Source organism: Poeciliopsis prolifica, unplaced genomic scaffold (assembly GCF_027474105.1).
Source record: "Poeciliopsis prolifica strain line A6 unplaced genomic scaffold, Auburn_PproV2 SCAFFOLD112, whole genome shotgun sequence".
Taxonomy (NCBI): Eukaryota; Metazoa; Chordata; class Actinopteri; order Cyprinodontiformes; family Poeciliidae; genus Poeciliopsis; species Poeciliopsis prolifica.
The window spans coordinates 722,482-744,009 of record NW_026562487.1 but is presented as its reverse complement, the minus strand read 5'-3'; the positions used below and the strand labels follow the sequence as shown (position 1 = coordinate 744,009).

Genomic DNA, 21,528 nt, shown 5'->3' with positions numbered 1-21,528 from the left:
CTAACACATCAGCATTCGGACTTTGGAACGATTGAACAAACAACCAGAACTCAGTGAGCTTTAGCTGTCAGATGCTGATAACTCCAGAAGCTTCTTCTCTTAAGTTCAAGATGTTCTTCTGGTAAAATTGTGTCTTTATTCTGCTAATATGACTATAATCTCATAACTAAATAGAAATTCTTGTAGCTTGTAGCTACAGGAGCCTCACCACTCCCTCCTGTCCAACATGTCGATGGACACCGTTGGGGTATTGAAGACATCCTCAGCATGTCAGTGACACACATTCGCAGGTCATTAGCAGCTACAGGCAGTTCAGGCTCTGAAAAGGCCTCAGCTTCTCCTGCACTGGTGGGAATATGTGTTTCCAATCACTCCACCTCAGGAATGAATACCTGGCATGCCCTGTGGTCGCAACTCGTTCCCCCTGATTCTTGTCCGATCGGTTTACAGTAAACAGCAGGCGGAGAGTCTGTCTGTGGGCTTGGGAACGGGATGTTTCTCACAGATTTAACAAGAGGTTGGAGTTTGGGGTTTGTACATTGAGCTGTCATCTGTGGCTAATGAAAATCTCAGTCTGTGGCGGGATCCTCCTAAAGCTGCTAAAGGCCCGTCCTAACCAGGGGATTACTCTGTAACACGGGGGAGTTTCATTTCAGCCGCCGCATAAGTCATCTCAGCTGAGTGCCAGCATTGATAAATGGCTAAAGTCTGACGAGTGAAGACCATCAAAGGTTTCTGCTGCTACAGGTTCAGACTGACAACACGAGACGTTCTGCGACTTTACCCATCTTTCATTCTGACGTCTTTATGTCCTCGAGTTCTCCTGTAATAGCAAGGAAATCTCCCAAACCAAACAATTAAAGTATTCCTCCAAAGGAAATTTGAGGATTTCCTGAAAGATGTTTACAGGAGATGCATGATTAGGATTTACCTTCAGATTCCTGAGCTCTAGTTTGCAAATCTTTGTTTTTAAGAACTGCAACGTAGGAGGATGTAGGAGCTCTGGCCTTTATTTACTGAGTAGCCATCAGTTATTTTGATGCAGTTACTGTAAAACAGGGTTTGCTCTAAGTGACCTAAGTTAGCAATTTGTATGGTTAGCATAGCTAGCAGTGCTAAAACAGCTGTAATATAGGCGTCTACATAATAACGTTCTCGACTGGTCAGTTAGCAGTTTGGGCTAATCAGGCTAAAATTGGGCTTTCTTTGAAAGACTGTTGTTGTTATTGTTAGCATTTTGCACGATTAGCAAAGCTAGCTAAGCAAGATTTTTGTTCACGCATTTGCTAACTTTGAAAATGTTTAGCACAATTATTTTTTTCCAAAAATAATGTTTATGGATAAATTCTGTATTGTCAATTCAGATTTTAAATTATTTTGGAGACTTTCAGTTGACTCAAAAAACAGGCCAATTGCTGGAAAAATATATTTTGCATTTAATACAAAAAAGTTATTTTTATTTCTCCTCATCAAATTCACTAATAGTTGCTTTTCCATTTTAGGCAATAAATGCTTATTTTCTTATTTGCATCCTTTAATGTATTTCTTGTATTGCATAAAAAGTCTGAAGTGGTCAAATAAAAATGCTGCAGAGTGTTTCTGGCTTGGTATTTGTTAAGTTTGTTCCTGGAAAAAGGCTTGTAAACTTCTTGAAAACCATTTTAAATCACACCAAACACTCACCGCAGTGGTTTGTTTCCCTCCAGATTTTACCGGGGTGATTACCACATCGACGTCTGCATCAACGACTACCTCGACGTCTACTGTCCGCACTACGTGAGCCCGGTGTCGGACGATCGGGCCGAGCGCTACGTCCTCTACATGGTGAACTACGACGGCTACAGCTCCTGCGACCACACCGCCAAGGGCTTCAAGCGCTGGGAGTGCAACAGGCCTCTGTCGCCCAACGGGCCGCTCAAGTTCTCCGAGAAGTTCCAGCTCTTCACTCCGTTCTCCTTAGGCTTCGAGTTTCGCCCCGGCAGAGAGTATTATTACATCTGTGAGTATGAGGTTCCCATGATCTTCCTAATTACCCGAATGTTGTTGTTTGACACGTAAAATCTCTATATTACTTCAAAAATGGCAATTTTTGAAGTAAACTTGGGCAGATTATAGTGAACTAGATGATATAAACTTTAAGCAATTTCAGTTAGCTTAAAGCAGGGGTGCTCAAACTTTTTGAGACCAAGATCTACTTTTTCTCTCACAAGCCGGCTGAGATCTACCTCATGACATGAAGACATACAAATTATAAATTAAACCCTATTGACTAATTTTCTATGCAAATATACGTCTGTTACATCAGAAATGAGCACCCCTGGTCTAGGACCATGTCTGAGTGATAGTTTCTCAATAAAGATAAAATTAAAAAAGAAGACAAAAAGATAAGCAAAAATGATAAAACCACCATAGTATATAAAAAGTGAGAAAGCTCCAAATAAACACAGATAAACTAATTTTAACATCAATGGTCCCCATATATAGTTTTCAAAATAAGAAAACACATTTTCTGTCGTAATTCCTTCAGAATCAATGACCATTGCTATATAGAAAAAGACGACACAAAGAAAAATAGAAAGAAAAAACAAAAACTCATAATAGTATATAATAACCCAGGGAATGAGGAATAAAGGCAAATAAAATAATAGTAAGAACATTGACCCCTGTACGTAGCCTTTTAGAAGAGAAAACCAACTTTCCTGGGTGGTAATGCTTTCAACCTCTTGAAACGAAACTTCTTCAGGCAGGCAACTTTGTTCTTCTAGAAGTTCGGATGCATCATTCCCTGGGCCTGTGCTTTCTTCATGCATACCGGCACCAAATGTCGTCTTCTTTACAACTAAACTCAAGTCTTCAGACTTGAAGTTTTCTGTTGCAAAACTAACTTCCCCAGCCGGGGAAGAACCGAAAGTATTGTCGTTGCTAGACATGCAAACCTCCCCAGCCGGGGAGGTTTGACTCGCTGTCGGGGACTGATTGGGAAAATAAGCATAAAAAAGAAGGCTTGCTTCTCCTACTGAGAAGCAAACGTCCCCAGCCGGGGAGGTTTGCTTCTCAGGCGCAGATAGATCAAAAAGAAAAGAATCAATCTCATCATAAGCTGAGAAGCAAACCTCCCCAGCCGGGGAGGTTTGCTTCTCAGTTGAGGAAGGCAAGGCAGGAGTGAAAAGAAAACGATCAAAATCATCATATGTCGACGAAGTGCTGATGTCCTGAGACCTATCTCTCTCGTCTTCTGTACCAGGCCATATTTTGTCACACAACTTCTTCATTGTAGTTGTAACGATGTACCCAATGCCAAAACCGATGGGAAAACATAAGACAAGTAAAAATTCTGCCATACTGAAATCCTTCCGAAAAAACAGTGGTAAGGTCCGAAGAGTTGGTTGGATATGAACTAGTGTTTTGAAACAGAAGCATTTATAACCGGAGGTGTTCTTTGATCTAGAATCGCATGTCATAGATGATGATGTCATAGATGATGATGTCATAGTTCTGGGGAATGACTTGTTCTGCTCATTGCTATGGAAACGATCAGATCAGTTCTGCATGACCCAAACTATTAACCCTTTGCAACAGCTTCACTCATTCATTCGAGGTGCCATGATGTCGTGGACATTCAATTAATGAGTCACATCAAAGTTCTTTGATGGTCGTAAAATAGCTATGATGTTTGATTCTGGGGAAGAAAGTGTAGGAAATGTTTTATGGGTTGCTTTTAGCCCGAAACTATATGGGGCATCCTTGGGGCAACCCGAGTCACTAAAACCAACCTGATTGGGTAGGCGGGGTGGTCTGCCTGGCCAATGGGAAGTTTGGTTTCCATGAATGTTTAGACCAATCAGAGAGCGGAATGCCACAGAGGCTTCTCCTTCTTTCCCGTGTTGGCAGCGTTGATTGTGAGCGGGAGATCCGACCCTGATGAGACAGCTGAGACAGAATCAGTTTGTTTTTTTTCCTGGATTGTTCCTGGAGTGGATTCCTATGTTGACCTTGATGGTGAGCCTTCCCACCTGGACTTAGAAAGAACTGGATTTCCTCCCTTGCATTTGGAGCCCTGCTGCACCCTGCGGTGTGGTAGGCAGTTATCACTCATATCTTCGCACAGTCGGTTACGTATGAGACACTGACTGACATTTTTCGTTATTGTTTCCTGGAAATTTTGGACATTGCTTTTCGGACCGTTTTCTTTTATTTGACATTACAACAAACTGCTGTGCAGGAAATTCTCCTCATATGAATGATGTTGAGTGAGACCTGAATGGGAATTAATTTGATTGATTTATTGTTTAAAAAGATTAGAGTGCAGATCACCAAACAGATTTAAAATTGATGTTTAGCACTTGGCCAAGTATTGTTGTTTTTATTTTATGTATTTTATTGTGTGTAATTTTATTTTCTTAACTGTGTGTCTTGTCCAATTGTGAGTTTATGGTTTATGTTACTAAAGCTAATTGTTCTTTAAATTCACTCAACTGTGTTTGTGTGTCATTTAAACACCCATCGTGCTCCGACAGCCGAACCTGTTGGCCCATCTATAGAAACATATTGGACCCTTCTTTACTGTGTTACACAAGCAGATTTAAGAATGGACGATAATGTGGAGATACCAGTGGAGACATAATAAATCTCTACAAAGGCAAGAATTTCGATGAAAAAATCTGGTGAGATTTTTTCACACCTGCCCAGAAATGCCACTATGATGGAAATCCTTCTGCATGTTGGAGAAAATGTAGAAATCAAGACGCAAATCATCATTATGTCTTCTGGGACTTCCCAATTATAAGAGATGACTGGAAATAAATAAAATATATTTTTAATGATGTAGATGCCTGATTCGCTTCGGGACCAAAACTGAAATATTTGTTACATTTTCAGCTCCTGTTCTCTTTCTCTCTGCTCTGAGTCAAACCAACCGAACCCTTTCATCAACCTGTTCCCCTCCTCACCTGTGGGGGCGCTGCACCAAGAACCACTGAAGGAAACAACACAAAAACCTCTGAAGAAGAACAACTTCCTTCTTCACCAAATGGAAACAAAAGTGAAATAGCGTCAGATTTTAGCGCTTGGAGAGTTTCTCTTTTGTCTTTGGTAAAAAACCAGGAGTCATTTCTCCGTCTAAAGTTTTAATGTTGTTATACAAGAGACGTATGTTGAAACAAACATTGGTGATCTAGTGTTTACGGTATTAGCTGAGGCTAACACTTTTAGTAGCCTCAGTAGTATTAGCTACTAATGGTGCTAATACTAGCAGATAAGAACATTAGCAAGAACTAGCACAATATGCAAGAGCTAATGCAATATGAAGGAACTAATACTATTAGCTAAAGCTATCACCATTAGCAGGAACTAGCACTATTAGCTAGGGCTAACACAATAGATGTAGCATAAATTGCAAGAGCAAACACAATTCACAGAAGCTAACACCTTTAGTAGAGGCTAATACAAAATCAAGACAAACTGGAAAATAATGAATTTGTTTTTTAAGTGACAAACAGTTCAAATTAGAAACTGGATGCCTGTGCAGCTGAGCAAAACTGAAACTTCAAACTAAGAACAGTTACAAGTTTAAATCAGTAAACATGCCATTAAATCCTTATTTTAATAAATAAATGTTTAATATGTCACTAAAACATTAACATGGAAATTATAACATGCAATACACGTAATTAATCAATCAGCATAAATTTATGTCAAAGTCACTCATCAAAATGGTCAGTTAAATCTTGTCCCTTTTAACCTTCCATACATGAGGAGACTGATATTGTTGATATCGGCTCAGCTTTCTGCTCGTCGTGAGAAGACTCACCCAAACATGCAGCGGGGAAGTCGTGTTTTCATAAGTGAAGTCAGCTCCCTGCAGGGAGAGAAGCGCAGGACTAAATAAGACACAGTGGTGGGTTTGGAGATGTTTGGCTGACATTTGAGGTCAGCCTGAGACTTCAAGGGCTTTAACAGGAACCCGTAATAAAGCGGAGCGAGTCAGTGATGTTTTGGCACCAGAGCGCAGAGGAAAACAGGGATAACCAGATACTCTGAGGAGGAGGAGGTTGTTTTTATATCCATGTACCCCCTGCTGTCCTCCTGAAGCTTCGCAAACGTCCCTTTGAATTACAGTTGGGCAATAAATTCAATTTGATCAACTAGTGAAATTATACCTCTGGAGAATATGGATGTCAGTGTAACCAGGGCGGAAATCATTTTTGTTTTACAGTTTTTATTTGGTTGAATTTTTAATTCAGGTCAAGTATAAAACAAAATACTAGGATCAGATTAAGTCTGTATAGCAAAGCTTGTTGCAATTTATCAATTAATTGCATGATAAATTAAAACGCATGATGTTTTTAGTCTAGTCCTAGGACATTTAAAATAAGACAAAACTAACTTACAAGTAACTTTTCAGCAAAATAAGCAAATAATTAAGTTTGAGGTCAATCATTTCTTAATATTGACAATAAAAAGTACTAGTTCTATTTGCAGATTATTTCATTAATAGCAGGAGGAAAATGCTGAATATTCTCCCAGTGGAATCAGCAGATTTTCATCAAAATGAAGGAAAAACCACCTTAAGCAAGTCGCTTTGTCTTGTTGAAAACTCAGTTTTGTTTTGTTTCAAGTGAACAAAGATATTTGCACGAGCAGCTAGACAAAAAAATGCTTGGTAAGGTTTTGTGTTTTTGCAGTGTATCTCTCTTTCTACCAAAAACTGGATGATAAAAGTCTTCAGTCTGGTTCAACTAGCCAATTTTTTGAAGGACAATTTTGTTCAATATTCACTTTATTTGTTGTTTCTGTTGTTATTTATTTGGATATTTAAAACGTCTTCCAGCTCCAGTGTTTAATGTTCTTTAGAATTTAAAATTTATTGATCTGTTCTTGCATTGTTATGCCATTATCGTTATATTGCTTCAAAATGGTCTCAAAACAGCAAAATTATTGTTTATCGCCAAAATTACTGGGACAATTTATAACCCAGCAAAATAAAATGAGGAATGTTGAGCCTCCTGTGAAGTTATACTTTAGTGAGGTTTTGGCATTTGATCACTCTCTTAATTTTATGATGTTCTTCTGGTAAAACCATCTTTATTGCGCTAATATGATTATATTCTTGTAACTAAACAAAAAATGTAGCAGTCTGGCCCTAAAGGTCTCCCATAAAACTCACAAAAGGAATTAGAAATTAAATCTGGAATAAAAAATGAGTATATTTTATGTTTAGTCCTATTGTCCAGCCCTGTTTTAGGTCACTGAAGGTGTTTTGTAAATTGTTTTGCTCGTTTGATCAATGTTTGGAGATAAAACGTCCCATGAGTCGCCTTGCAAGGCTGCATTGTTTAGAGAAGCTGTGGTCTCGTTAGACTCATTCCTGGGAATTGTTGATGTTGCCATAATTCCTTGGAAGTCAATAAGTCAATTCATGGCTTTCCAAATTCGGCTTTATTTGTCCAACTGGCTCTGAGCTCTGCGAAGGCGAGGCCCGTTTTGTCTTTGATGGTGATTGATCGTCTAATGAGAGAGAGAGACCCAGAGACGGTCCTGTGCCTTTGGGCGGTTTCAGGGCCACTAGTGCTGACTCAGACGTGTGACTCATCTGTAAGATCTTTGTTTTATCTTCTGTGAGCACAGGAAGACATGAGAAACGAGGAGAAAGCACCTCTGGGAAAATGTCAGAACATACAGTCCTGCCATCATGGGCGACGGCTCATGTAACGTCCAAGTTTCCCGTTGTTCCTTTTCACGGAAACACGGAAACCTTTGGGCGGTTGCGTTCTTAAAGACTTTGGTGACAGTTATTCATTAGTGGTGACGACACAAGCAGAGTCTCTCTTGGGTTACATCACCTGGTTATGGACATTATCGAGTGTTTGTCCTGATTGACACCTGTTTTAAGCTGCATGGAGGGCTTGTGATTGGAGAGTCTCCACCAACTAACCGCAGACTTCCCATCTCCAAAGGGAAAGTGTAGGATGTTGGAAAGGAGGCTCAAAACGATTGCCAAACCTCAGATTCATTGGGGCAGTGCGGACTCTGTCCTTCTTCTGGCTCAGTTGGGTGCAGGAGTTGCATTGGGGTGCTTGTCCGGTCTACATGTGTTTTCTGGATTTGGTCATAGAGCCTATGACCGATTCTCTCAAGGGACGTTTGGGGTACTGCCAGTTGGTTTTAAAAGTTTTACTGGTACTTGTATCCCTAAAGCAAGACTTGCGTCAACTTCGAGTGTCGACGCCCAGTGTGGGAAACCAACTGTATGCCGTCAGCTGTAGCAAGATAGCGGCGCCGGCAGACATATTCCTGTTACTTCTTTGTTTTTCTTTGTGATTACACAATCGTGGAATCAAAGTCAACAGATGACCTTCATGACTCACAGCGTACACTGCAAGGTGTTTCCCATGAGGTTGATAAGGTTGGGATGAGAGTCAGTTCCTCTGATAGCGTTTCTGCAGAAACATTTGGGCGCCTTCAGTGCCTTGTTGAGGAACGGAGCATAAATCCAAGATGGCGGCGCTGGCTTTAATCTGTCCCCTCAATCAGGCAAATTTTTGTGATTGCATGATTGCAGAAATCAACAATTCTACAAATTTTTTCACATAGATTAATTTTTTTTTCTATATTAGACAAAAATTACCAATAACTTTGGGGTAAAGTGATGCTGACTCCCACCTGCAGGTGGCAGCATTTCTTCTACCACGCTAAAGACAAAACATAAATCCTACAACTGACGCCACTCTATCTTTGTTTACATTTTCTGACGGCCAGTGTCTTCAGAGGATTTTGTGTCGTTTTTTTTTCAGTGGTTCTTTCTGCAGCGCCCCCACAGGCCAGGAGGGGAACAAGTTTTCCAAAGGCTTTAGTTTGTTTGACTCACAGCAGCTACAAACATAACAAGTATCACAATCTTAGTCCCTAATCGAACTGAAAATACTGGACTATCAGTGATTATCCTGAAGCTCTGATTGGTGATTAAGTATCAGTTTTAACGCTGAATAAATGTGTTACAGAGATTTAGCGTCTCTGTTACAAATGCTGGTTAAGATTAGTTTTCCAGGCCACTGCAGTCGTGTCAAACTGCATGTCGACCATTGTTTAAAGTCAAACAATACGTCTCAGTGAAGACAGGCGCCGTTTTGTCTTCTGCTGAGGCTCATTTGATCACCAGGAAGACGGAGATGGGTCTTCATGTTGCCAGACAGACACCTGGGGGAACGCCGACCCGGAGCGGGTTCAGCGTTACGGCCCGTCCATGCAGGTCAAAGGTCAGCGGGATGACAAGGAGCGGTGAGCGCTGAGCTCCTTGTGGTCTGGTGTTTTTCTAAGAGAGCCGCGGTGGAGCTGGGGAAGCCTCATCTTAATCTCAGGGGATAGAAATCCAATTTTCAGAGGAGACAGTTGAGAGTCTGGCTCTCCCTGGGTGAGAGCGATGACTGTCTCCCTGCAAAGCCTTTGTGCTTCAAACGCCGGCTCTGTACAGTCGCCGCAGATCTACATCGATAATGACGAACCCCCCACACACAAAAGGCTTTGTTCTCCGAGATAACCTGATCATCACAAGGAGAAAAACCCGGTGCTTATATCAGGATCCGTTCTAATTCACCCCACAGTCACCAAATCCTGTCGTCTGATCCGCGATAAGGCGCGACAGCGCAGGACTGAACATGCAGAAATGCGTGACCAGGAATTTCATGCCGCCGTGACGAAGAGGGGCGGCAACACGAATGACCCGACGGGCGGCGCGGCGTCGAGTTACAGGCCGCGTCGCTGGAGGACAGAAAAACCAAACTCTGATCTCCACGGCAGAAGTGAGAGAGGAAGAGGAGTGTGAGGAATCCGGGAGGGGAGGGCGGAGAGGTGGGAAACGTGGGAATAACAATTATTAGAAAAATAGAAAATGATCTGCTAATGAAGCTAAAACTATGAAAACCTTCTCAGGCTTTAAATCTGTTTCTTTTTGTTTCATCATCTAATTTTGCAAACCATTGATTTCCAGGCTTAACAGCCTTAGTGTTACAATTTCAACAGACGACATGCGCTCCACCTGGAGACTTTATCAACACTGAATTAATCAGCATCATAATGTAAAGCCTGTTACCCAGGAAACCTGTGCAGACAAGTTGCATTTTATTGATACATCCGGAAATTTCACGCACGGTGCACAACGCTGCAGGGCGTCCAGACGACCGTCTTACTTTCTGGAGACGCAGCTCATCTTTTCTAATATATTTTACTCATTTATTTTGTTTATCTTGCTCTACTTTGCTAATGCTATCATCCAGCAAAAACTAGATGATAGTTCAGCTCAATAAAAAGTATTAATTATAAAACCATACTGCAAAATATAGGATACATACAAAACAAATTGAGTCATACACATATAACAGATTTTAATTTTAGTTGCTTAATATTGATTAAAAAGTACAAGCTCCACTGGCAGATTATTTCACTTATAACAAGAAATTTTTTTCTGTTATTTAGACAAAGTATTAAACAATTGAGCTAATACTTTTTCATCAATTTTACAGAAGTATTGACTGAAAACAAGCTCACCGTATCTTGCTGAAAAGTTTGTTTTGTCTCATTTCAAGTGTATAAAGATATTTGCATCAGAAATTAGACCAAAAATACTTGTATTTATGCAATGAACAAATGTTATATATTTATTTGTGGCAGAATTTCCTCCCAGAGCTCATCCTGTATTTTATAGAAGATAGGAAGAATTGACTGACTCGGATCTTCCATACAAAGTGGAGTAAAGTGCGTTTTTACAGGAGATTCCCAAAAAGACAGCCAGGGAATCCTGGAAGAGACTGAGCCTTTAAAAGACAGAGGCAGTTTAGTCGGGTCGGTCGTGTCAGGTTTTGATCCGGAGGAGAAACTCGATCCCTGCTGTGACTGACAGCGCTTCTCTCGTTCATTTCCTTCCCGGCCAATGTTCCTCTCGTGTCGACGTTTAGCCAGGATCTTTGTCTCTCCTCACTCCACGTCTGATAATAAAGTCTTTTGAAATAAGAGCCGAGTCGGTGGAAACCCTGACACAGTTTGCTTCTTGGAGGAATTTACCGCTGGCGAGAATCCAGCAGGAACGAACCGCAGACACGTTTACGAACAGATGCACATACGTGGGAAAGCACAACCGACATACACGCACGTACAAAACGCTAAGATACCCAGACGCTTTAACGGTCGTCTGGCAGTTTGAGACTCTAGTCACTACCCTTAGGTAGTGACTAGTCACATTTACTAGAGTATTGGAGTATTTTTACTACACTCTACTTTTTACTTTTACTTCAGTAATTTTATTATAAAACATTACGATTCTTAAATGACACCTGGAGATGAAGGTATTGTTAATTTAGTCCAGCAAAAGAGAACAAATCTACTAATGATCTGTCAGAGTTGGTGCTTATATCGCTTTTTATATATATTTTAACTGAACACCCAGTTCCACATCACATTAGACTTTAAGTTTGTCATAGTCAAGTTAGCATACCTGAACTACTTTTTTTAGACTAAGACTTTTTCTTGACCTAATGTTGGCAATTAGTAGCAAAGCACTGCATCACTATTTCCTTTCTTTCAGGCTTACATATTAAGATTTTACACTTTATATTGACAACTTAACAGCTAAATCCAATGCTAGTCATCATCAGGTAGCAACTTTCTCCCTACAGCGGGATATGGCTGCAGGACGTCACTCTGCAAAGCGTCTATACAAATTATTTTCCCTTTGGTCTTTAAAGTTCTTTTATATTTTGGTCCATCTGATTGTGTAAGTTCATTTATTACCTAGTACTTGAGTAACTTTTGCCAAATACTTTTTACTTTTACTTGAGTAATTTAACGTTAAAGTAGTGCTACTTTTACTTCAGTACAAACTTAAGCTACTTGCAGAAAATGTTAAGAAGTCATGTTATCGTAACATGTCTGCACTGGCATCGAAAGAGCAGACGGATGATAAGTTCACGGTAAAAACACTGTTGACAAAAGCACAAGCTACTTGGAAATTAATTCAGAAGAAAGGGTTTTAATCTCTGCCTTTCACAATCAGGAAACACAGGAAATGAGATTCTGCAGGTGAGCGTAACGCCGAGCCACACAGCTGCAGAAACGACTGCCCCCGGCCAAATTAGACTTGGAAATATGAGGGTGACATTGACATAAAATATGGAGGCTGAAACACTCACATCAGGGCGAGCGGCGAGCTCCGACAGCGCGATGAAGCTCTTCAGTCGGGTTTCAAAAACATGGATAAGTGTGGAATACCTCTGATGAAGAAACCATCGACCTTGTCAGATTGTCCATTCCTCCTGTTTTTGACTAAAAGTCGGTTTAGTGAGTGAAGAGATCTTATGAGAGAAAAAGGGTTTCCAGCGTTAAGCCCTTCAAATCTGGGGCTTTGTTAAGCTATCACATGTATTTTGGTATTCTGCTACTTTTACATGACATTCTGTAGCATAAAAAGCGAGAAATGTCAAAAACTGAGCCGAGTAGAGTTTAGAAAACTTTCAAAAGCATGTTTTAAATATGCCGACCCCTGACCCTGACCCTAACCCTGACCCTGACGTCAGCATCGCTATGTGATTGCAGAGGCCTAATCTTTTCTTCATAAATTTAGAAAAATCAATCATTTATTCTGATACTTATCACTTTTAAGTTACTAATTATGACTTTTATGCTATTAATTATGACTCATTCTGGTAATTTACTTTTATTCTGGTAATTCTGACTTTTATTTTGGTAATTCTGACTTTTATTGTGATGATTATATAACTTTAAACATCCCAGAACGTTACGTTTGTCCTGATGCAGCTGAACACTGTGAAGCCTTTACCCAATACGGACACATTATTGACAAAAAGAGAAAATAAAAAGTATTTTCTCTTATGCAGACCCAGGTAGCATGTTTGTCAGCATCGTTTTCAAGACAATAAACTTTGTGACAGAGGCAACAAACATTGATGGTTGGGGATTTACGCTGGATAAATATCCCCAATTGAATTTATTTGATGTACGTTTAATTCAAAAATGACTGTTTTAAATACAAACTGGAGTCAAAAGAGGAACAATTAGGATAATGGGTTCAGCTGAGAGGCTGAAAAACCTTCATTTTATAATATTACTCATTGTTCATTATGTCTTTTGTAGAATTAGGTTCAAGTGCAGTAATAACGCTGACATTTAGACTGACATTTTAATGACATTTCGCGGCGGCTCACAGCGCTGCAGATTAGTTCACAGGAGGTCCTTTAACATGCAGACGTGAAGGTGATGTGTCTGAAGTGTTCTGGCCCGACACGTTGTCACGTTGTGTCCCGTTTTCTGCAGCCTCCATCACCGACGTCAGAGGAAGGAGGAGCTGCCTGCGGCTCAAGGTCTTCGTCAGGCCCCAAAGTGAGCAGCACGTCTGTTGTGTCCATCACCAGATTTCCCCTTCAGTTTTGAGTTTTTCTGCTTTAATTCAGCTTGTGATCCGGCTGCTGTGACGATTGACGCGTCTAATCTCCAAATCTCCTTCTTTCCTCTGTTTCCTCCAGACAATTGTGTGAAAAACTCTGGCAGCTCGCAGGAAGGAGTCGAATTTGACGAAAACAGTCACAACTCGCTCGAACCCAGAGGTTAGTGAGAGTTTACTGAAAACGCTGACGAGATTTGGACGGTTAAACGAAAGTTGTTTTTTACAAGCTTGGCAGATTTCTGTAACAGAGAAATAAAGCCGACAAATAGGCTAAAGGTCTCTTGCGTTTGTTTCCAGTTTCTTCATTCTCACCTAAAGTCATATTGTGACAATAAAGTCGCTAAATTACATCTTTATTCTCCTCATGTTGAAAAATTGGTATAAAAACCCCCAAAACCCTCATATCTCAAGATTAATCTCTGAAATATTCTAGATAAAACTGAATTTTTCTTTCTTTTTCTGTGATCTTAAAATTTTTGGGGTCTTTTCTTTTTATCCCAACATTTTAAGAATAATCTAGAAAAAAAATCCTAGAGAAAAACAAGGACATTTTTTAAAAGTCCCAAAAGCACTAAACAAACTTTTCAGATTAATCCCAGAGATTTTCTTGAAAAACAAAACAAAGGCAAATATTTTCTGGAAAAAAAACTTTTTGCGACCCTAACCCCAACCCTAAAGAAAGGAGTAAATTTCCACTAAAAACTATCCAGAATGGCCCAAACAAACTGTCACATATAAGAATAAAGTTAATATAATGAGAATAAAGTCACAGTATTGTGAGGAAAAAGCAATAATGTCGCTTTTTTCTTTAATTTATGACGTTCTGCTCATGATTGTGACTTTGGAAATTTACTCCTTTCTTTCTGTCTACACTGTTTCTAAAACACTGTTGTCCCAGTGAAATATGTGAAAATATATTTTTCCAATTCTCTGTAAATGTCCAAATATCGTAAAACTGTCACCAGGAAGACAAAATGTCAGGATTTGTTGTATAATTGTGTTTTAGTTTAATTTAATGCTAACTTTGACGTTTAAAACTCAAAGTGCCTGTAAAAAACAAGCCAGGTTTTAATTAAAAATGTCTGTTTTTCCTCTTCAGATGGAATCAATCACGAGTCGCCGGAACCAGCCAGACAAGACGTGAACTCTGCCGATCGGCGACGCTTTTCCATCCTGCTGCTCAGCTCTGCCCTGATGCTCCTGGCAGCCATTTTGTCTTTATAGCGGCGAGACGCCTCACTCCGGGGAACGGACCGTCCTGATTGGACCACAGCTCGCCGCTCTACACCTCCCTCTTTAAGGAGCACTTTTTAAAACAAATTAAATTAAGAAAATCCCCCAAAACACTGAGGAGAATCTCTCAGTCTGAGAGGGGAAGAGACTTCAGCGAGGAAAGCCTTCGCTTGCTTTTGTCGACTTTGTGACTCTTGCAGGCGGAAGAGCCTGGCTGTAGCTCACAGTATGCAGATCCTTCACCGTTATTTTCAAAAGACACCGTCTACACAAACGCGACACTAATTAGCTCGAGTAGCAAAGAAGCACAGCAGGAGCCTGGAAAAAAAGTTTACAGACATTTTTTTTCTCCCTTTCCTTTTTGTTTTTTGGGAAGTTGGTGTCACTTGGTGTCACTTGGTGTCATTTGGTCGCGGGAGGAACAACGGAGGACGCTGCTGCTGCTGCTGCTGCTGCTGCTGCTGCTGCTGCTGTGATGACTTAACCTTCCTCTCAGGTTAGAAAGGACGCATCGCCGCCGACTGTGGAGCCGTTAGGAAAAATATTAAGGAAGCACTCGTCTCTTAGTGTCTGGACAGAATCAATTTAATGATCAATTAATGCATTTCTCTGTTTTTGTTTTTTATTTACCATGTATTTGTAGCAGCCGTCACGGGTGTACAGTGAAATATTTGAACGGAGAGCAGAAGCGAACAAGGAATTTTGCCAGGCAAAATGTTATTTTCCTATTTATTGTGAAGTCCTTGTGCTTTTTTTTCTGTTCTGGTTTAGTGTGTAAGTACAGTTAGAGCGGCAATAAAAGCGAATCCCCGTCAGGATGTTAGCTCACGTTACGTTTGGAGAAAAAAAGAAAAACAAGAGTTTGTGTCTGTTTTGGAACGATCACATGTGATGGAGGTAGCTGTTTTTAACAAACGTTTAGGAGTAGAAGAAGAGACTGGTGTGCATCAGGGTGTAGAAATGGAGTATTTGTGTTTTGAATTTGCCACTGCCGAATGTCACCAACGTAGTTTTGCTGTTACACTCTTGTTTTCGTGGATCACTATTTACACTGCTATTGTAAATACAGGCAAATTTAAAATTCAGGGATGTATCAATACAACAATTAGCTTTTTATGCCAATCTGAAGGGAAATTCCCCTTCATTAATACAAAAGTACGGAACTCAGCAAGGGCCAACAGTCAAAAAATGCCCCAAAAGAGATGAAGGTGAGGAAATAGTTTAGATTATTGGTAGTTTTCTCATTTTGCTTTCACAATTTAAGATTTTTAAATTAGACACCAAACACCCAACTTCCCAAAATGCGTAAAAAATGTCTAATAAATTAAACAACATTTCTGTAGAATGGTTATAATTTGGTTGAAGTAAAAAACTTTTCTAAATTGTTGGCGCCACTCTTAGTAAAAATAATGTGAGAAATTCACCTTAAAAAAGGAATACGGCACCACATCAGTGCCAAGAGAAAAAATTAAAGTCATAGTAAGCTCCTAATAAGCCGTTTAAATATTTTCACTTATGGATTTAATATTTTTGTTTTTCCCTTTACAAGCAACAAATATTGATGTTTCACAATTCAAACTTAAAAGTTTAATATCTTTAAAATAAGTCACATATACACTCCTTTCCACAATTATTAGCAACACTAGAAGAGAGTTGATAAAAAAATATGTTTTTTAAATTAACCTATTTTTGCACTAGCACAACTCCAGCTTGAACATTTCTGAAACCTCAAGCTTTTCATTTTTGGCACATTTTGAGTCTTGGAGAAAATAATCAATGTTAATGTTTTGTAATATAAATAATTGCTGGCGCAGGTTTTGGCATTCTTCATTTTCCTGACAATTTCAGGAAAATTCCCTTAGGCAAGTTAAAAATATGGAACTCAGTTAGTGCCAGATGTTGACGTGATTTTAAAGGTGGGGAAACTCAGGTCACTTGCTTTAATAAGCAGTTTGGACAGATTTACTTAATTTCACTCTTACTTTTTTTAATCTAAAAAATAAGTTCACTGCAGTTTAAAAGTTTCATAGAGTTTAGGTTTATATTTGAAATAAACCACACATCCAAAAACTGTCTGAAATAATTGGCACTTCTGGTAAAGATGTATTAAAATAAATTAATTGTATTTGTTGCAGCATAATAATCTGAAACTAAATAGAAATTTAAGAAAAATAGATTGGAGTGAAAATCTTTAGTTGGGTTTTTAAAAACTATTTGCAAAATGAATAAATAAATATAAATAACTGGATCCAAATCATTATTATTTCCCATAATTATTAAACTTGTTGAATAAATGAAATATTACCTGATTTCCAGAACCATAAATGTCTTTTCTGATGAATTTTCTATATTTAAGATAAGGCAAAACTAACTTACAAGAAACTTTTCAGCAAGATGAGAGATTAATATTGATGAAAAATTACTACTTATAAAACATTTTCCCGTGTTACTGGATCAAAATTACTAGGTAGGATTATGTGTTTTTGCAGTGTATGATAATATCTTAAAAATATACTTCCCACAAATATTGGAACCCCCAACAAAAATATTGTTTTATTTTTACATCTGGCACAACCTGGGCTCCATACTGGGTGAGATTTATCAGCGAAACAGCAAAAACAATTTACAGCGCAGGCAGCAGTCGCGCTTTGGGTTGCCGGCCGAGCGATTCAGTTTCTGTCTTTGATCCTGGGTTAAGTGTCGTCTGAACAGAAAATACACCATGTACCCCCGCGTAGCGGTTATTTCTGGAATGAAAAATTGACCCCCAAAGAAGAAGGAAAACACAGAGTGTGGTCGACGCAATCTGAGCCTCGACCAGACCAGAGAGGGGGAAACGAGGAACGCTTGTGGAGATGGTTTCAATGCTCCGTCATGTTCAGTTCTCCAGTTAAAATACAGAAAATAATCAGGATTTACACTGACAAGCAAATAATCCAAAATTTAATTGGGAAATTTTGATTAACACATTTTAAGGAAATAATTTTGGGTGATTTTTCTTTAACTTTGCGTTAAAAAATACCATTTAACATTTCAGGATTATGTTTTACAATTGTTAAAAGAGAAGCTTTAATTAAAAATAATAATTAAGATGTCAAAATAATTTTTACGAGAATGTAATTATGTACCATATAAATGTAAGATATGTAATAATTACAAGTCTTGTTAGAATTATAACATTTTTGAATGCTTGCAAACTTTTACAAAATAGCAAAATAAACTTTTATTCTAATTTTAAGTGAAAATTGTTTGTATAAAAGTTTTGAGAAATGTCTTTTGCTCAGTCTTTGTATTATTTAAAAATCAGAGAAATTCCCATTGAGGAGTCAAGCTAACATCTAAACTTAATTTTTTTTTACTTTTGTCAAAGTAAAAAATGGTTTTCATATTCAATTTTATAATCAATTATTCTTGCTATTTATATTTCCTCTTTAAAAAGTAGAACCACAAATTGCTCTAAAGTTAAATAAATATATGTAGGAGCTTTCATTCAGCTCTACTTAGCTAAAATGGTTACTTAAATTGAGTGTAGCTATAAACTAAACTGTCACCAGCTGTGAGCTTACTGTTAGCTTCAGTATAAATATGCTAGGCTAGTTGCTAAGTTGACTAGCTTTTAGCTAGAGTCCAAGTAGTTAACGACTTGACTTAAAAACTATTCATTTGAGACTCAGTGACTTACTTTGAGTAGTTAGCTATACGGATGTTAGCTTAACTTTGATTTGCTGTTAGCTTGATGTTGATTAGCTAAAGCAGCAATAAGCTCGGCATTAAGGAGCTATTAGCATCATTTTAATTAGCTCCATCAAGAGTATTACCGCAACTCTCAGTAGCTGTTAGCTAGATTTTGATGGCTATTAGCTGAACTCTGAGTAGCTGTTAGCTAGAGTTTGATGGCTATTAGCTCAACTCTGAGTAGCTTTGAGCCTAATTATGTCAGAACTTAAATACCCTAATTTGATTTGCTATTAGCTTGACTTTATGTAGCTGCTAGCAATATTTAAGCTAGCTCCTATCAAGCTATTAGCTCAACTCTAAGTAGCGTCTTGCTAGTCTTTGATGACTGTTAGCCCAACTCAGATTGTGTCTTAGCTTGACGTCCTCAGTGAGAATTTCTCATCGATTCTCTTTATCTGAAATAACTTTTACCAGCTTTCTAGTCCAAAGAAGAAAACCGTTCAACACAAACCCATTTTAGAAAAATTTACATTTAATTTACATCTTTAGTTTTTGACCTAATACTTTAAGTGTTGATCAAATTTTCCACACTACTGCTCCAAAACGTTTCATAAAACCCTCCCTTCTGTTTTTTTTAAACCAGTAAATCAAAACATTCATCCTGTTTGGTAAACTGAAACTGATGAGTAAAACCGCTGGAGTTCCAATTTAAAATGTAATTCAAGATCTCTTTACTAATACCCCTCAGCGTACGACATTTGGAGCTGATTTTGTTTGTTTTAACTGGGTAGAATTATCGCCTTCATCCGTCAGCGACCTTATTCTGGACTTTTTTCTCCTCCTCGCATAGTTGGCAAAGTTGTATTTCTGTTTGGACTGGATTTAAACCCCAGGGTGAAACCAGACCACTGTGGTATTCACTTGAAAAGACGAAATATAATCATTTAGTTCATAAACCGATGTCGTGATAGTTCAGAAACAAAAATGGAGTCAAGGAGGTGAAATAGTTGAGTGACTTAACATTATAAATAAAAGATGGCCTCCAGTGATAAATACCAGTCGGATCTTTTCCTGGATACTGTGTATCCCGACCGTCACTCTGTATCTTTCAGCGCCTCTTTTTAAGGACGACTCAGTCGACACGTTAACAATACGAACCAGTTTGATACCCAACCTGCCGACTTTCATTTTCTATGTCTTTTATATAAAACAAGAAAAAACAAACAGCCTCGTGTCTGTAGATATGTTTGTCAGACATGCAGTACGGTCGCATTACAATCATTAATGGCAGTCGGTGGATCCGTCCCACTGTTTCATCTGTTTTATGTTTCTGTTTCACATTCAGCTGGTTTTTATCAGGGCCGCTCCTGGAAAAATAAAGTTACAAGAGTTACGAGAATAGTCATAATGTTACCATAAAATTGTCTCTCTATTTTCGTAATTAGTTTGTAATCTTATTTTTCAAATTTTCTTTGCATGGCCCTAATATTCTGTCAGTTTTATAAGCCGATTAATGGGTTGCATTTCATCGGTTTCTGCAACATGGAAGGTGAAAAACGTTTTCTGATGGACTTCTTCTGTCGCCTCCTCCTTGTTTTTCATGACCTGTTCTTCTTTATCTGATAATCTGATGTGTTTTTGTCGGTGGGAACGTTTTTGCTACCACAGAAAGACGCGGCTGCGGCACAGAACCAAGCGCACACTTGTTTTGACGTTGTAGTGACTGAACCTTGTGCCTAAACGACCCGTCTAAACTCCTCTGATGTCTTTTTCCCCTGTTCTCACCAGACTTTTCTACAGAAGCGCCATGTCTTTGTAAATACACGTGTTGGAGCAGCTATGACTAACTGAAAGAAACAAAAAAAAGGTTTAATAAATACTTCTTTGTGGTTGTAATTGCGGCGTCTGATCTGTGTCATTAATCTCGCCGCTGAGTGCCAGTTTGCGAAGTGGAAAAGCGTCCAGAGTGTGATGTTTGTCTTGGTCGGGTCTGGGAGTTGAAGTGGCTGTACAGCTGCTCCCCTGTAATCTGGGGGTAATTTGCAGACTGGAATAACAAAAACAGAAGTGGCTTGAATTAATCTTGCGGGAATGTGCAGCGCTTCGCGGAGCTCAGCCAAGAAAGCGCCGTCTCACGCGGTTTTGTTGCTCCTCGCTCCGCTCTGCCTCCTCTGCTGTCGGCTTCCATTTTTCACCTGCGCTTTCAGAGTCAGGCCTTTCTCCTCCCCAGCTTTACCCGACTGCAGGTCCTTAAAGATGGGATTGTGTTTAACCAGGATCAACGCAGATATGATGACAAATCACCAGGAAGTGCCGTGGAGCGAGTGGGAACCATGTTGAACATCGCCACGTTTACACCTCAGCTCTTGATGCTAAATTGTGATTTTTTTGTTTTTGCTGAAATCCTTTTTTTCATACTTATTAAATGTGACCACAATTGGGCTTTTGTGTGAAGGGTTTGCAACCCCAAAATGACTTGCATGCATAGAGGAACACTGACGTCAAACATCAGCGCTCTGTTTACAAAAATAAAAATGGATGGAGGAGTTTATTGTTACAAAATCATAAATCGAAGGAAGTTAACAAAAGAGTTTCCTTCATTCACTGAACTCTAAAAAATGAACTCTGGACCGTCTACAAACCTCAATCTGGGTTTGGCTGAAGTGAACTCTGGTTCGGTTTGAACGCGTATATGAATGCCAAGCGGACCAGAGATCACTTGCAGACTACGGCGCAGGGAATTCTGGGTAAATACAACCAAAAGCAAATTGATGTTTTGTCTAAATCTGCCACAATTTGTCTGCAAATGTAAATGAAGAAGAGACAAACCGAGAAAAAGGACAAAGACCTGAAATCTCTCTGTCTAAGAAGCCAAACAACCAAATTCAGTTCCACCTGCAGACCTGCATGTGGACATGCATCTATTCCTGCGCTGTGGCTCCTGCAGATCTTCTGCTCCACGCTGTCAGGTGGAAACCTGTGGGAACGTCTCGTCCTGGACTTCCCACCGATAACCAGCCTGCTGTTATCTGCAGCGCTCAGGGTCTGAGAAAATAAACCTGTCCACCTCATTTCCCTCCAAACGCCTGCATCTCCTCGCCACAATCAGCCGGTGGGAAGCAGATCTTCTTCTGCTGCCGATGGAAAGATCGACCCGAGACTCAAGC

General features: G+C 39.3%; 1 protein-coding gene across 1 annotated transcript in view; it reads left to right on the top strand.

Annotated features, from left to right (window-relative positions):
* LOC129354561 (ephrin-A5-like) overlaps positions 1–20,257 on the top strand; it is an 81,837-nt gene extending 61,580 nt beyond the window's left edge. The window contains exons 2-5 of the mRNA XM_055024024.1: positions 1,707–1,999; positions 13,321–13,386; positions 13,530–13,610; positions 14,550–20,257. Of these exons, the coding sequence (XP_054879999.1) occupies positions 1,707–1,999; positions 13,321–13,386; positions 13,530–13,610; positions 14,550–14,674 (565 nt within the window). The 3' untranslated portion in view covers positions 14,675–20,257. The remainder of the gene's footprint in view (positions 1–1,706; positions 2,000–13,320; positions 13,387–13,529; positions 13,611–14,549) is intronic.
* The last annotated feature ends 1,271 nt before the right edge of the window (positions 20,258–21,528 follow it).